Source organism: Bison bison, unplaced genomic scaffold, assembly GCF_000754665.1.
Source record: "Bison bison bison isolate TAMUID 2011002044 unplaced genomic scaffold, Bison_UMD1.0 scf7180017864181, whole genome shotgun sequence".
Lineage (NCBI taxonomy): Eukaryota > Metazoa > Chordata > Mammalia > Artiodactyla > Bovidae > Bison > Bison bison.
The window spans coordinates 5,365,069-5,380,269 of NW_011494753.1; the positions used below are offsets into that span (position 1 = coordinate 5,365,069).

Consider the following 15,201-nt stretch of genomic DNA (forward strand, 5'->3'; position numbering starts at 1 on the left):
CCCGTCCCTGGGATTCTCCAGGCAAGAACGCTGGAATGGGTTGCCATTTCCTTCTCCAATGCATGAAGTGAAAAGTGAAAGTGAAGTCGCTCAGTTGTGTCCGACTCTTCGGGACCCCATGGACTGTAGCCCACCAGGCTCCTCCGTCCATGGGATTTTCCAGGCAAGAGTACTGGAGTGGGGTGCCATTGCATTAGGGTGGTGTTATCTGCATATCTGAAGTTATTGATATTTCTCCCAGCAATCTTGATTCTAGCTTGTGATTAATCCAGCCCAGCATTTTGCATGATGTACTCTGCATAAAAGTTAAATAAGTAAGGTGACAATATATAGTCTTGATGTACTCCTTTCCCAATTTTGAACCAGTCCACTGTTCCATGTCCAGTTCTAACTGCTGCTTCTTGACCTACATTTCTCAGGAGGCAGGTTAGGTGGTCTGATATTCCCATCTCTGTAAGAGTTTTTCACAGTTTGTTGTGATCCACACAGTCAAAGGCTTTAGTGTAGTCAATGAAGCAGATGTTTTTTTCTGGAATTCTCTTGCTTTTTCTATGATCCACCGGATGTTGGCAATTTGATCACTGGTTCCTCTGCCTTTTCTAAATCCAGCTTATATATCTGGAAGCTTATATATACTGTTGAAGCCTAGAGCTTAAAGGATTGTGAGCATTACCTTGCTAGCATGTGAAATGAGTGCAACTGTGTGGTAGTCTGAACATTCATTGGCATTGCCCTTCTTTGAGATTGGAATATAATGTATATTCCAGTGTATATTGGGATTGGAATATAATGTATATTCCAGTGTATATTGGGATTGGAATATAATGTATATTCCAATGTATATTGGGATTGGAATATAATGTATATTCCAATGTATATTGGGATTGGAATATAATGTATATTCCAATGTATATATATAATGTATATCTTTACACTTAACAACGCAGTTTCCCACTTGATCCACATGAGAGAACTATGGCGGGTGGGGACAGGTGGGGGACAAGGCTATGGTGAGTATTCCTCCCAATCCCATCCAGCCAACTGCCTGGGCCTGGGGCCTGGACAGCACCCTCTGCCCTCTTGCTCCCAGAAAGCTAATCCCACCTTTAATCCTCCAATTCTCTCACTACACAATCTCCAACTCTGCACACTTTTTTCCATCTTTTCTGCTGCTACCCGCTACTGTGATTTCTAGGCTGGACCAGCCTTCCAACTGGTCTCCCTTCCTCTCCTCTTGCTGAGGAATCCATTCTTCCCCCTCTCAGCCATGGTTAATCATCTGAAATTCACATCCAACCCAATCACTGGTCGTGCTGCTGCTTATCTTACAAGCCCCTCCAGGTTTAGTCCCTGATCATCCATCCAGCTTTCTCTTTGACACTCCTGCCCACCCTCTCTACATGTGCATCAGGCCCTGATCTCCAGGGCCTCCAGGCCTTTCCACTCCCTGCTTCACCAGGCTGGCTCTTACCTGACTTCAGGACTCAGTTCAGTCATCTCCTAGTCCAGGAAGCCTTCGCAGACACCACCAACATCCTACCCTCCAACACGCAAGTGTAGGTAAGCCTCCTGTGCCCACCTCAGGCCCCTACGCTTACCAGACTGCATTGTGCAGGCCTCTTTACCTGTCTGGGTCCCTCTCTAGACCACATACTCTCCAAGAACACGGCCCACAACTTATCTGTCTTTATATCCCAGGCAGTGGCACAATGCCTAGAATATAAGAAGGCCTGGAGTGAAAGACTGAATAAACAATCTCCATTTCATAGTTGAAAAAACTAAGGCTCAACAAGAGGGGGACGCTCAAGACATTACAGGAGGGATCAGAAAAAAACTTCCTCTTAAAGGGCCAGATAGTAGTAGATATTTTAGACTGGTGAGCCAAATGCTCTTGTGACAACTATTCAATTCTACCACTGGTGTGCAAAAGCAGCCACAGACAATATGAAATAAATAAGTGGTGCTTTGTTCCGATAAAACTTCATTTCCACAGGCTGCAGTCCGCTACTCTTTACTACAGAGAAAAAAGACTCACACTCATGAGTCTGACAAACAGTAAACATCAGAGACAAGACTCAAACCCAGGCCCACAGGGATTCCTCCACTAGACAGAGCTGCTGTCCAGGAAACGTCAATTTCGTGTATCTTTCCCCGGGTTGACTTTAGGTGCTAGGCAAGTACTGATGGACCACAACATTAGCAACAAATGAAGACTGTACCAAAAACTGGGTAACATGGAGAGGAGAGTAGGAAAAGTTTCATTTTTTAATGCAAATCAGAGTAATAAAAACGTGTCTTCAATCTTAGCTAGAGTTAGCATGATTTAGGCTGAGCAGATGACTACTAGCATGGCTTCAGAAACATCACAGAGCACCATGACAAACCTTAACACATTTTATCTGTTAACCAATTTTATCTAAAATGATGATTAAAATGGGGGAGGGGGTAAAATCTAGCCTTTTCTTCTCGACTACCTCCTTTAGACTTTCTGTCTTCCTGAATAACTACAGTCTTCCAAATCACCTGGTCATCCAAAGTTTAACTATTTATTCTCAGAAGTTATCTACAAAATTGGCATAAGTTCAAAATTAGTCATTTCTACACATAAAATCTTCAGAGGCATCCCACTGCTCTTAGCAAAGTCCAGAAGCCCAAGCCCACAGTCCAGCCCTCCCCACCCTGGCCCTGGGTGTGCCCCCCAGCTTGGCTCCCTGCCCACTGCCTTCCTCCTCGAGCCTCACCTCCTTCTAGTCCTGGAGGGCACTGCGCTGCTCTTACCTGATCATCCTCAGGTCTCAGAGAGGGTCCCCACCCACCCCAAAGCTGTGCGTAAGCCATCCATGGCCCTTGGTACCCTGTTCCTTCCCTCTCATGTGATCTCACTTTTTTTCCCCTCTGCTGGACTATAAACTCTGTGAGGGGGATCCAGGCCTGGCATGAGCATCTACTTCCTGAATGAGTAAATGCCAGAAGATGCCAACTCTAAATTCCCACACTACAGTCCCCAAACCAAATGCAGAGAGCCAAGGGGGGCTGCAGGTGTTTTCTCCGGCTCCCCGGCCTCAGCACCTCAGCTTAAAAGAAGGCAGGTTGTGTTATGAAGGGATTGCAGGGCTGGGTGCCATTCCTGTGGCTCTCCTCTCAGTCTAATGCCTGAGTCTCCCTTAGATGGAAACACTTGGTGTCCTCAGAAGAAAGGAACCAAGGCAAAGCCAGGCTTGCCTGTGCCAAAGGCTACTGCCTTGAATACTGCCGGCTTCCCGGCAGGGTTTCCAAACATTCCCAGTGACTGATTCTGAGCTATGGAGATTCTTTTGGTCTAAAGCTCTAAAATAGTGGCTTTTTAAAAAACTCAGTCATCAATGAGCAGACATGTGAACTAAACATAGAGGGGTTTTGGCCTGAAAAGGCAGGCATCCCTTCAGCTCCTGCTATTGTTGGTGTTAAGTCATCCATGAAAATGACCTAAGAACTCTCGCTGCATAGCATTTTAACAGGTGTGAAGTATACGGTAATTTCTCACTGACCAGAGGGTTAACCTGCTGACTGGTTAAAAACGAGGTAGGCAGTAAAACAGGAATTTGGAGGAAAAATAATTTTAAAAGTCCAAGAAGGCTTTCCACTAGTCAGCTGCACACGTTGCCAGGTCACCGGTAATCTACAGTAGCCTGTGCTCTCCCGAGCGAACGTCTCGAAGGTGTTAAAAAGTTCGCACCACACCTCTTTACAGGCCTGAGAACCACCCATTCCAGCTAAATTCCAAAGTGCACTCCTTAAGAAATGCTGGTGTGATGGCCTGGCCTTCTCACACCTTACCTCAGGGCCCAGGGGCTGGCTATTTCTGGGCCTGCCCTGCTCCCTCTATGAAGAGAGAGCCACAAGTACAGCACCCCCCATCTCCACTTCCACAGTCCCTGCAGGAGCCAGGTTGGACGGGTGGGCTTTGAATAACTATCCGCCTACTCTTCTAATATGGTAATCGCAACCAAACAGTTGTGAGACGATCATGGGGCTTTAATGTTTTTGATATTCAAATATAAAACCGCTTTATCTCCACACTGCAACTGGCCAGGGCTTAGCATGAATTGTGAAAATGCCACAGGTCCAAGATAAAACAGAACCAGAGTTTTATCGTCTGGTTTAACGTCTTCCCAAGAAGCATCGGTGAATCACAGTGAGAGCTCTGAGAACATCTTCCCAGTGGGCACACACATCTGTGCACAGGACTGTGGGTGTTGGTGCTTCACCTTCAGAGGGAGTGGAGAGAAGGCTGGCCCTGGGGTCAGACTGGACTTCAGCATGACGGTGCACTGCCCACTGCCCTCAGCAGTACCATCGCTGTAGGGTGCCAGGCACCAGCTTTGCCTGACTCCTGAGGTGCTGTTGGGCTTGAGTACAGTCTGTACATGAAAGCAGAGGCCCTCAGTAACTACGGGATGCTGCCCTTCCTCAGGCATCATCATCATCATTCTCATTCTCAGTTCTTCTGCTAAGTTGACTTAATACATGGAACGTCAGTGCAAAAGGCACTGACACGGGAGCCCCCGTCCCTCACCCACCTGTGTTATCTCTGGCCACGAGGCCCTGAGAAAAGTCCCCAGGCGTCGGGGAGGTCCTGCTGTCCCACTTTACCACGTCGAGGCTGTTGCAATATTCCCACCTCTTCTGCTGAAGCTCTTGTAACCAGTAAGTCATGAGCTGACGATTAGGGGCCTACAAGAGGGAGTGGGAAAAAGTGTTATGGTCACCAAGAGCATAAACAGCATAAAAAAAAAAAAAAAAAGTTTTGTGAGGACAGACTGCACACCTTGACACATGGCAGGGAGAGTTAAGAACAACTCAAAGAGGGGTTTCCCTGGGGGCTCAGTGGTAAAGAATCTGCCCGTCAATGCAGGGGGACACAGGTTCCATCCCTGGTCTGGGAAGATCCCACAGTTGGAGCGACTAAGCCCATGCGCCACACTACTCAAACTCAAATGCCCTACAGCCCGTGTTCCGCAACAAGAGAAGCCACTGCAATGAAAAGCCTTCACACTGCAGCTTGAGAATACCCGCTGCTTGCTGCAACTGGAGAAAAGCCCACACAGCAACGAAGACCCAGCACAGCCAAAAATAAATAAATATACAAAATTATGTTTAAAAAGAACAACTCAAAGAAATTTCAAGATCAGTAATTTTCGTTCACTACAAATGGTCAAGAAAACAGCAACTTTTACATAAAGAATTTAATCCTAATAATAAGAAATCTTTTTAAATTCTGAAATTACAGAATGATACAATTTACTGTCTTCCTCAAAAGGTTTTTGGAAGGCTTGATATTCTCAGTGCCCTTTCGTTCTGAGTACCTATGAATTCTATCTGAGGAAACCACATCTCACATAGGTATGGATGACATCCTTGCCAAATCAAATCTAATAACAGTATTTAAATCCTGTCAGCACCTAAGAAAGTGAGCAAAGAAAACTGCAGATTAAAAACTAGGTGGTGTGCTTCCCAGGTGGTCCAGTGGTTAAGAATCCACATGCCAATACAGGGAACACAGGTTCCATTCCTGGTCCAGGAAGATCCCACATGCCATGGGGCAGCTAAGCCCACGTGCCACAGCTACTGAGCCTGAGCTCTAGACCCCATGTCCCACAAGAGAAACCATCTCAGTGAGAAGCCTGCGCACTGCACCAAGAGAGTAGCCCTTCCTCGTTGCTACTCGAGAAAGCCCGCACGAAGCAGTGAAGACCCAGTGAGGCCAAGAATAAACAAATAAATATAAGTAATTAATTAAAAAGAAAAAAACTAGATGGAACATCTATGACCATGGCCATATTTTTAAACAGCAGACAATATCAATGGCTGGAAAGGGCACAGAGCAACTAGAACTTTCCTTCCTTGCTGGTGGGGATATACAATAGAGTAGCTTTCTGGAGAACGGGGTGGCAGTTCCTTATACACCTACCAAATGGCCTGGCAACCCCACTCCTAGGTGTTCACCCCAGAGGAATACAAAATACATATTCACACAAACCCTGCATGCAAATGCTCAGAGGCTTTATTCATAATCGCCAAAGACTGAAAACAAGCCAAATGTCCTTTATCCAGTGAACGGATAAACAAACTGTGGAACGTTCATACCATGGAATACTATTCAGCAGTAAAAAGGAGCAAACCACTGATTCACACAACATGGATGAATGTTACATGCATACATCAAAGAAGCCAGCCCCCAAAGGCTACATACACATTCCATTTACATGACATTCTTCTAAAGGCAAAATTATAGGGACAGACGACAAGCCTGTGGTTGCCAGGGCTTGGGAGAAAGGGCTGGCTGACTACAAAGGGGCAGCATGAGAGGATGTGGTGGGGGGAGGGTGACCTACTCTGCATCATGACAATGGGGGCAGATACCCGACTCTACTTATCTGTCCAAACTCAAAGAACTATATACCACAGTGACCTTCACTATATACATTAAAAAAAAAAAAAAACAAGATATAGAGGGAACTCAAAATGATGAACCTAGCTATTAACTAACAAACTAGATGGCAAGTGTGGGTCACAGGTCTCCAGGCTGCCCCCACAAAGGAGCCCCAAGGAGAAGGATGCCATGGCACAATTATGGTGGCAACCACTGGCATCCAGTAAGGGGTACAGACATCAGACCCCATGGTTTTAGAACCTATAAATTCTGCCTCAGGGTCAGAGGCAATCTGGACAACTGCTCTTAGGCTTAAAGCAAGTGACAAGTCAGAGATCAAACCTCTACCGTCCACAAGCAAAGGACGACCTCCAAGTGCTCTGGCTACAGCCTGGATTCTTTTTAGTGACACTTGCAGGCATGGCCCTAGGAAGGAAAACCACTCAGTTTATGATTGCTGGTATCCTACAGAGAATCCCTCCAACTATTAGCCAAGTCATCATTTCATCCATACATTCAGTCAACATTTACTCTTAACATCTATCAGGAACCTGGAATCAGGGCTTGTGAGAAAGATAGGAAAAATAAATCAGTGATTTCAAGAGTGTTTTAAGTGCTAAGACAGAGGTCAGAGAGGGTAAGGTGGGGCTGGTGTGACTGGAGATGCTGAGGGAAGATAATTAATCAAGCAGAGGAAATGGGACAAGGTCAGGTACTGAAAGTTTAAGAAAACTGCTACCTATAGATTCAAAGGTTCATACTGTGAGCTTAATGTCTTTCTTGTCCAATAAACATAAACTCTGAGATGTCTCCATTTTTCTAGCATCAAGCTCAGTGCCAGACACATTTTTGTTGAATAAATAAGTGAAGAAATGAATGAACAAACAATCATGAAGTGATGCATGATCTTGGTCTTAAAGGGGAAGCAGGTGGTGGCCAGAAGGACAAGATAGAAAGAAGAAGCTCCAGGCAGAAAGAAGAGTGTGTGCAAAGGCCGAGGAGAGAGAGCACAGACAGGGAGGCTGGCAGGGGAATGGAGGGAGGGGGAGGCTGGGATAAGCAGGGGGTGGGGCCAGGGTTCAGGTAGGGGAGGAGATTAGCTAGGGCCCAAGAGCCCTCAAGCTGGAGTCTGAGTGGCAATCTGGTCGCAGGGTGCACAGCGGGGGCTCAGCCTGGCTCTGAAGCAAGACAAAGAGAACGCAGCATTCCCAGAGAAGAGGAGAGAGTGACTGGAAGAGTAAGGGGCTGGGACAAAGCCCAGTCAGAGCCCAAAGCCCACCCAGCCCCTCCCCCTTCCCTCCTTTCACAGAGTCTATACTGAGCCCCTCGTCTCCCAACCTCCAGCTTAGGGGAAAGTGTGTGTGTTTTGACAGTGTGTGCATGTGTGTGCATGTGCATGTGTGTGTTCTGGTCCTCACACCAGTTCCCATGCCTGGCCCCCAATCCTGTCCCAGGGAGAAGTCAGATTAAGCACTGACCTCTCTGGCTGTTTCCTGAAATGCTGGCACCATGAGAAATATGCCTGTTACAAGAAAGCTTTTTCCCAACTTCCCTGGTGGCACAGCGGATAGGAATCCACCTGCCAATGCAGCAGTCACAGGTTTGGCTTGCAGAGCACCTAAGCCCGTGAGCCACAACTACTGACTCTGTGTGCTCCAACTACTGAGCACACGTGCTCCAACCATGGACGCCAGCGCTCTGCAACGGAAGAGACCACCACAATGAAAAGCACGCACACCGCAACCAAGAGTAGCTCCCTCTCTCCGCAACTAGAGAAAGCCTGTGCGAAATCAACGAAGACCCAGTGCAGCCAACCGATCACTCAATTAAAGCACAAGTTTTTTTAAAAAAAGAAAAGAAAGCTGTTCCCCCTTTAAATCTCTGAGTATTAAATCTGACTGAGGAACAATTAGTAACCTCTTAATCATCTCTTACTAAATTCCTGGGGCTAAACTTTCAGATCACATGCTTTCAATATCTGGCATATTATTCATGTTACAGAAATCTAGTCAATAAGGCAAGCAAAATTATCTCAAGACAAAGATTAACTGGGGTTTGTTTTCTTCAAAAAGAAAAAGAAAAAAACCTAGAAATCAGGAAAAGTATCTTGACTTCAATCCCCAAGCAGCTGTGAAAGGCTGCTGGGGGCACATGGCTCCCAGGCATGTGCCAAGATCAAGGAGGCAGAAAAGCCCCCAGAGGTCCTCCCCTCAGGGAGCTGAGGCCCAGAGACAGAAGCACACACAGGTTGTAAGACAGGACAGGATTAAAAGTAAAACAGCAAAATCAGCAGAAATCCACAAAGCCTCTGTGTTTCCCCTTGATATCTTTTAAACAGACTGAACTGAGATTTGGCCTTGTTCAGTCCTAACTAAATGCAGAATCACAAACTAGTCTCTTCATTGCTCCAGTCTTAGTCGGTCATGCAAGTCAGTCTGGTGATCTGCCCCGCCAACTCAGTAGCCACTAGTTACACACAGCTTGTGAGCATGTGAAATATGGCTAGTGCCACATGATAAAATATAGGTACACTGGATTAAATAAAGTATATTAGTTAAAATAATTGCACCTGTTAAACAGTGGAATTCCACTGTTTAATGTGATTATCCAAAAACTTAAAAGTATGTATCTGGCTCACATCGTATTTGTATTGAATGGGGCTGTTCTAGATAATGATGGCAAGTACCATTTGGGAGAGCCAAGGCTGGCAGGAGATCTGGCGAGGTGGGAAACCCAGCAGGTGGGAATGCCCTCAGGGATGGCCATGGGCATGGGGCTCCTGACAGTGGGGCAGCCAACATTCTTCACCTCCCACAGAACTTTATGACTCAAACAACTTTCTTCTTTAAGTACCCCCCATATCCCCAACCACCTCCTGCTCTGTTAATATCCATGGAGATGCCAACATTATTTGGAGACCTAAAAGAATGAGTCTGGCTGGCCTAGCTGATGGCTCACATTTCAGAATCTTCCCTGCCCTCTCCCAGAGGAGGGCAAGTAGGACCCTCGAGGGATCTGTCTTCATTCACACAGGGCACCTGAAGGAGTCCATCACCAGAACTCCCTCCACTGAGCTATACCCACCTGGTGACAAATGAGCCGGACAGTGCTGAGGCTTATCACCACCACCAGCATGACCCAGAGAGGATCAATCGCTGCCCCACCCTACCCAAATCACCATTTAAAATGCTTTAGTCCCACATTCTGGAGAACCAGACAGACATTCAACCATGCTGGAAAAAGCAGAAATGAGGCAAAGCTTCACAGCTCAGAAGAGAATAAGAGCAGATGCCAGACAAGCATCCAACAGGCCACATGTCACATCTGTTGTCTGAAGGCTCACCAGGGTCATATCCTGAGTCTCCCATAAACACTGGTCTCTTCATCTCCTACTCAGTCTGCAAAACCCAATTCAAAATGCAAATAAGGCTTACTGACCTGAGCCTGAATGTTCTCTGCACACTCAGAATGGGGAACTCAGAACACTAGACAGCCCAGGACAGCTTCCCACGGCAGTGGTGCCCTCCCTGTGTGTTCTCATTAGTCTAAGTTCCTTGAAGGCAGAGGCAAAACCTTCTGGCCTCAGTATGGTCCAAGATGCCTAGCACAGTGCCTGGAATACAGTTAAACACTCAAATATCTGACTCATCCTCTCCTACGTTCAGCTACTGCTACTGCCTCAAAACGGCTAAAACTCTAGTTCAAATATGGCACCAATCCCAACATGAGAAATCAAGCCAAACATATGGGAAAGCCATTCTGGTTGTCCCTACACAGCTGCAGGAATGTCCTGGGGAGCTGGGAGGGCAGACAAGGACTGCGTGATGACAGATTTGAGATGACAGACATCTGCTGCATTTAGGCGCCATAACCTGAGATGCCAGTTCAGAGAATGGAAACCAGGCCATGCCACGTCCAGCTTGAGGTGGAATTCAGCCCTTGACAGTTGGCGAGGAGAACTATGTGACACCCCAGCTGTTCCCACAAGCCTTTGTGCCCAGACCACCAAAAGCCCAAAACCCAGAAGTCAACTCTTGGGGAGATGGACTCCAGACACCTGTCCCTGCCCTTGGACCCCAGGGACTTCCCTCTCTCCAAGCCTAGCTCTTTCCTTGGTGCTCTGAAAAGTCCCACAATAAAGTTAATTCATCTCAAGATATGTTTATTAAGGGCCTACCCTGGCAGGCAAGCACATTACTGGGCACAGGGGCCAGAGCTGCAACCGTGCACATACACAGGAGTCAGGCCTCATCTCCTAGCTGCATTCTCACTGCACCACAAACTGACCCAAGCCCTCTTACCATCTGGGTCTCCAGCCCTTTGGTAAAGAACCTCCATCTACCAAGACTCAGCACATTTTAGAAGCTATAATAATGCTCATCTCCTTTGATCCAAAACTCCATTCCTAGGAATCTATCTAAAAGAATCCAAAAGAAGAAAACACCACATACATAGAGATGTTTATTCATTCACTTGGCAAATACTTATTAAGAGCCTGACTTAGGCCAATGCAGCAGTCAACATTAGGGGCAGAGTATTGGGTGAGACCTGGTCAATTCTTGGCTCTTAGACCCTCCCGGTGGGCAAATGGCTTCCTTTACACCTGCAGGAGACAGTCAAAAACATGTTCACAATACAATCAAAATGTAAAACGTGGAACTTCCCTGGTGGTCCAGTGGTTAAGACTCCAAACTTCCAGTGCAGAGGGGCACGAGTTCAATCCCTGGTCAGGGAACTAAGATCCCACATGCCACACAGTGCAGAAAAAATTTTTAAGAATTAAAAAATTAAAAAAAAACACAAAACATAAAATGCATAGGTATATATTTAAGAAATCCTTATGTATCAGTAGAAACTTAAAAAAAAAATCCAGCCAAAATTCTAAAAAGTTCTTCAAAGCATACCAAAGAGATTACAAAATTAATCTGAAGTTTAACCTTTGAGAATTCTGAAAAAATAAACAAGTTGTGAGGCTTTGACCTACCAAATGGGTAAGCATATTATAAAGTCACAATAATTAAACCAGTACTCTACTGCCAGAGAATCAAAATACAGGGCTAAGTAGATATAAAAATATTTATGCAGCATTCAAATCAAATCAGTGGAAAAAGTATTAATTATTAAACAAAGGCATTATGACAACTGGCTAAAATTTTGGAAAGAAATAAAAGTATTAAGAATTATGGCATAGGTTTGAAACCTAGGCCACAACATAAAAGAAAATAAAGTCAACATTGATTCAAGATTTAAATGCAAAATAGAAACCATTTAAATTAGTAGACGATGCCTTTGTAATCAAAGTTTCTGTCTCTTTCTGTATCTTGTTAACAACAGGTGCGTAGATTTCTGCCAAATTTTCAAGTCACACAGGGATGATGTGACTTTTGATCCAGCCATCGGCACATCAGAAACTGACAAGGAAGATCTGTGCAGAGAACTCCTGAAGAGCTCACGCTGAAGCACAGCCAGCAGCCACGACAAATGCCGTGCACCCTGATGCTGTGGACAAGGAAAACCAACGCCCTCTCAGGACTGAGCCCCACGTCCTCAGAGGGCAGAGCTTCAGACTGTAAGCCACACAGCTGCTTCCTGCACAGGCAACTCAAGGGACCTGACTCCAGGCTGAGCAGCAGCAGGGAGGCATTGATTTCCACAGGCTTGATCACTCACTCCAGCAACATGGAAATAATCCCTGCTGTAACATTTCTGTTCTCTAGGAATGTAAACACCTGTCTAAACTCCAAAAGAAAGACAGCAGCAAAAAATGTGTGTGTGTCCAAAACACCATACAAAATTAAAAGACAAAGTGAGAAAAAGACCAAACAGCCTCCAAGCTGCTGAGCACAGTGTGGAGTTCCATAGCCTTGCAGGGACACCTCACTCTGTTGGCGCTTAAAGAGCTCCTGTATGCCTGGGAGTGCCTCCGTAGCTTTAAAAAACAAAAACAAAACCCAATAACAAACCGTAGACTTTTATTTTAAATAATAACAATACCCACGTCTGCTGCGGAAAATCTCAAAAACACAGCAAAACAAAGAAGAAAATAAAATGTACATAACCATATCACCAGTAATAACCTCAGTCAGCACTTTGGAGTATATCCTTTCAGATACTTTTCTATCCATAAATACACATGGCAATTTTCTTTACAAAAATGGAAAAAAATTATATAGACTATTTCATAATGTTTACATTCATATTACTAACAGTATTAGATACTATTAAGTAAATGATTACTATGTGCCAGACATTGTACTAAACACTTAATACACACTATCATTTAAAGCTCATAACAAAAAAATAAAGCTCATAGTAATCTCACAAGATGGTATCATCCACTTGCCCAAAGTATCACCTACTGGATTCTGGAGCCTACTGCTGCTGCTGCTGCTAAGTCGCTTCAGTCGTGTCCCACTCTGTGCGACCCCATAGACAGCAGCCCACCAGGCTCCCCTGTCCCTGGGATTCTCCAGGCAAGAACACTAGAGTGGGTTGCCATTTCCTTCTCCAATGCATGAAGGTGAAAAGTGAAAGTGAAGTCGCTCAGTCCTGTCCAACTCTGAGCGACCCCATGGACTGCAGCCTACCGGGCTCCTCCATCCATGGGATTTTCCAGGCAAGAGTACTGGAGTGGGGTGCTGTCGCCTTCTCCGATTCTGGAGCCTAACTGAGTTCAAATCCCAGCTCGGCCATTTGCTGGCTGTAATAGCCAAGCTACTTAATGTGCCTCAGATTTCTCATTGGTAAAATGTGAATAACAGGAATCTACTTCACGTTATGCTGTTATGAGGGTTAAATGAGTTGATGTGTGTTAAGTTCAGAACAGTGCTTGGCACACACTAACTACTCATTAGGCATCAACTATCCATATTATCATGATCACTCATGATCTCACAGCCAGTTGGCACAGTCAAAATTCAAACCCAGGTCTGTGTTCCCTACTATCAAGGGGAAGAAGGAGAAGTGCATGTCCAAGACAAAGTCTATCCTCTCAACATTTCAGCAGAAATCTAGAAGTTCCTCTATGGTTTTTCTCAGATACTGAAATGTTGATGACCTCAACAACAGCCAAGTTCAATTTAAAGTGTGTTGCCAGACTTCCCTGGAGGCCTAGTGGTTAAGAATCCACCTTGCAATGCAGGTGACACGGGTTCAATCCCTGGTCTGGGAAGATTCCACATGCCATGGGCCAACTAAACCCATGTGTTACAACTACTGAGCTTGAGCTCTAGATCCCTTGAGCCGCAACTACTGAGCCCACACACCACAACTCCTGAAGTCCACGCATCCTAGAGCCTGAGCTCCACAACAGAAACCACTGCGATGAGCAGCCTACGCACAGCTTACTGCAGAGTAGCCTGGACTCACTACAACTAGAGAAAGCCTGCATGCAGCAACAAGGACCCAGTGTAGCCAAAAATAAATAAGCAATTAAAAATAAAGCTTTCCAGGTGGCACAGTGGTAAAGAATCCACCTACCAATGCAGGAGACGTGGATTTGACCCCTGGGTTAGGAAGATCCCCTGGAGTAGGAAATGGCAACCCACTCCAGGATTTTTGTCTGGAAAATTCCATGGACAGAGGAGCCTAGAGGAGCATAGTCCATGGGGTGGTAAAGAGTCAGACATGACTGAGTGAGCACACATGCACACTAAATAAAAATAGTATGTTGGTTTCCTGGATAAAGACAACTCCCACATCAGAGGCTGGGCTCTCTGACAGTACAGAAGGTCCTCAGGACATCAAAGGAATGGGTGAGGTCAGCACAGTCCTACTGGGTTGGAGACAGCATGACCATCAATTGGCTATAAAGTTCTCCCACTGGATGCTCTGAGCCACAGTTCTGCTCTAAAGACATTTCTTTTAAAATAGACTACAGTGAGCAATAACAAGACTAAACATAAACAAATATGCAGAAGAAAGGAACTGTTCTCCAACATAAAAGGATCACAAGGTCTCTAAGTCTGAAAGACCCTTTCGTCAGTCTCTCAGATTCTCGCTCCCTGTCGTTCCTCTGGTTCTTCAACCTCGGGCCTCTGCGAGACTATCCTAACTGGTCTTGCTGTCCTCAGCCTCCCTCCCCAAACTCTCTTACACGCAGCCAACAAAATCATATGTTTGTCCCATGCTTAGAACTCTCTAGTGGCTCCCAAGTGCTGAGCAATGTGGCATGGTCACCTGATCCACGCTGCCCCACACTCCACGGGACGAGAGCCTTTCTTTCCCCACCCAACAGGCGCACAGAAGCCAGCTGAGCTTCAATGACCCCTGCTCCTATTGCACTAAACCCACATGCAAATGCCTACTCACTCCTCAAGATCTAGTTCACACATCCTATCTAGGAGGCCATCTGATATCTCTTACAGAACCTATCTTGCATACATGACGATGACACAGCACTTCAGTTGCCCACTTAGGTTGTGAACTCTGGGCTCCTCCCCAAAGGGTCAGGGCCGACTGCATAACCGACAGTCACCACGGAGCCACAAGGAGAATACAGACTAAGTCTGCTAAGTCGTATAAAGCGACTGAGACTGCACGGATAGTCTGACTCAGTCATATCTTAAAAGGATGTGCAATACCTGTTCATAATGAAGGAATTTTCATTCCTTAAATCTAAAGAAGGGTATCTGGGGTCTCCCTGGCAATCCAGGGGTTAAGACTCGGCACTTTCACTGCCATAGCCTGGGTTCAATCTCCGGTTGGAAAACTAAGATCTGGCAAGCCCCAAGGTGCAGCAAAAAAAAAAAAAAAACAGAAAGAAAGAAGGTTATTTTGGATTTCCAAGG

The 15,201-nt window shown here is 45.7% G+C and overlaps 1 protein-coding gene across 1 annotated transcript in view; it reads right to left on the minus strand.

Moving 5' to 3' along the window:
- The window catches only part of TBC1D2B (TBC1 domain family, member 2B), a gene marked incomplete at its 5' end in the record, with an annotated part of 91,310 nt that overhangs the window by 65,538 nt on the left and 10,571 nt on the right, over positions 1-15,201 (minus strand). Inside the window, one exon of the mRNA XM_010843404.1 lies at positions 4,560-4,713. Within this exon, the coding sequence (XP_010841706.1) occupies positions 4,560-4,713 (154 nt within the window). The remainder of the gene's footprint in view (positions 1-4,559; positions 4,714-15,201) is intronic.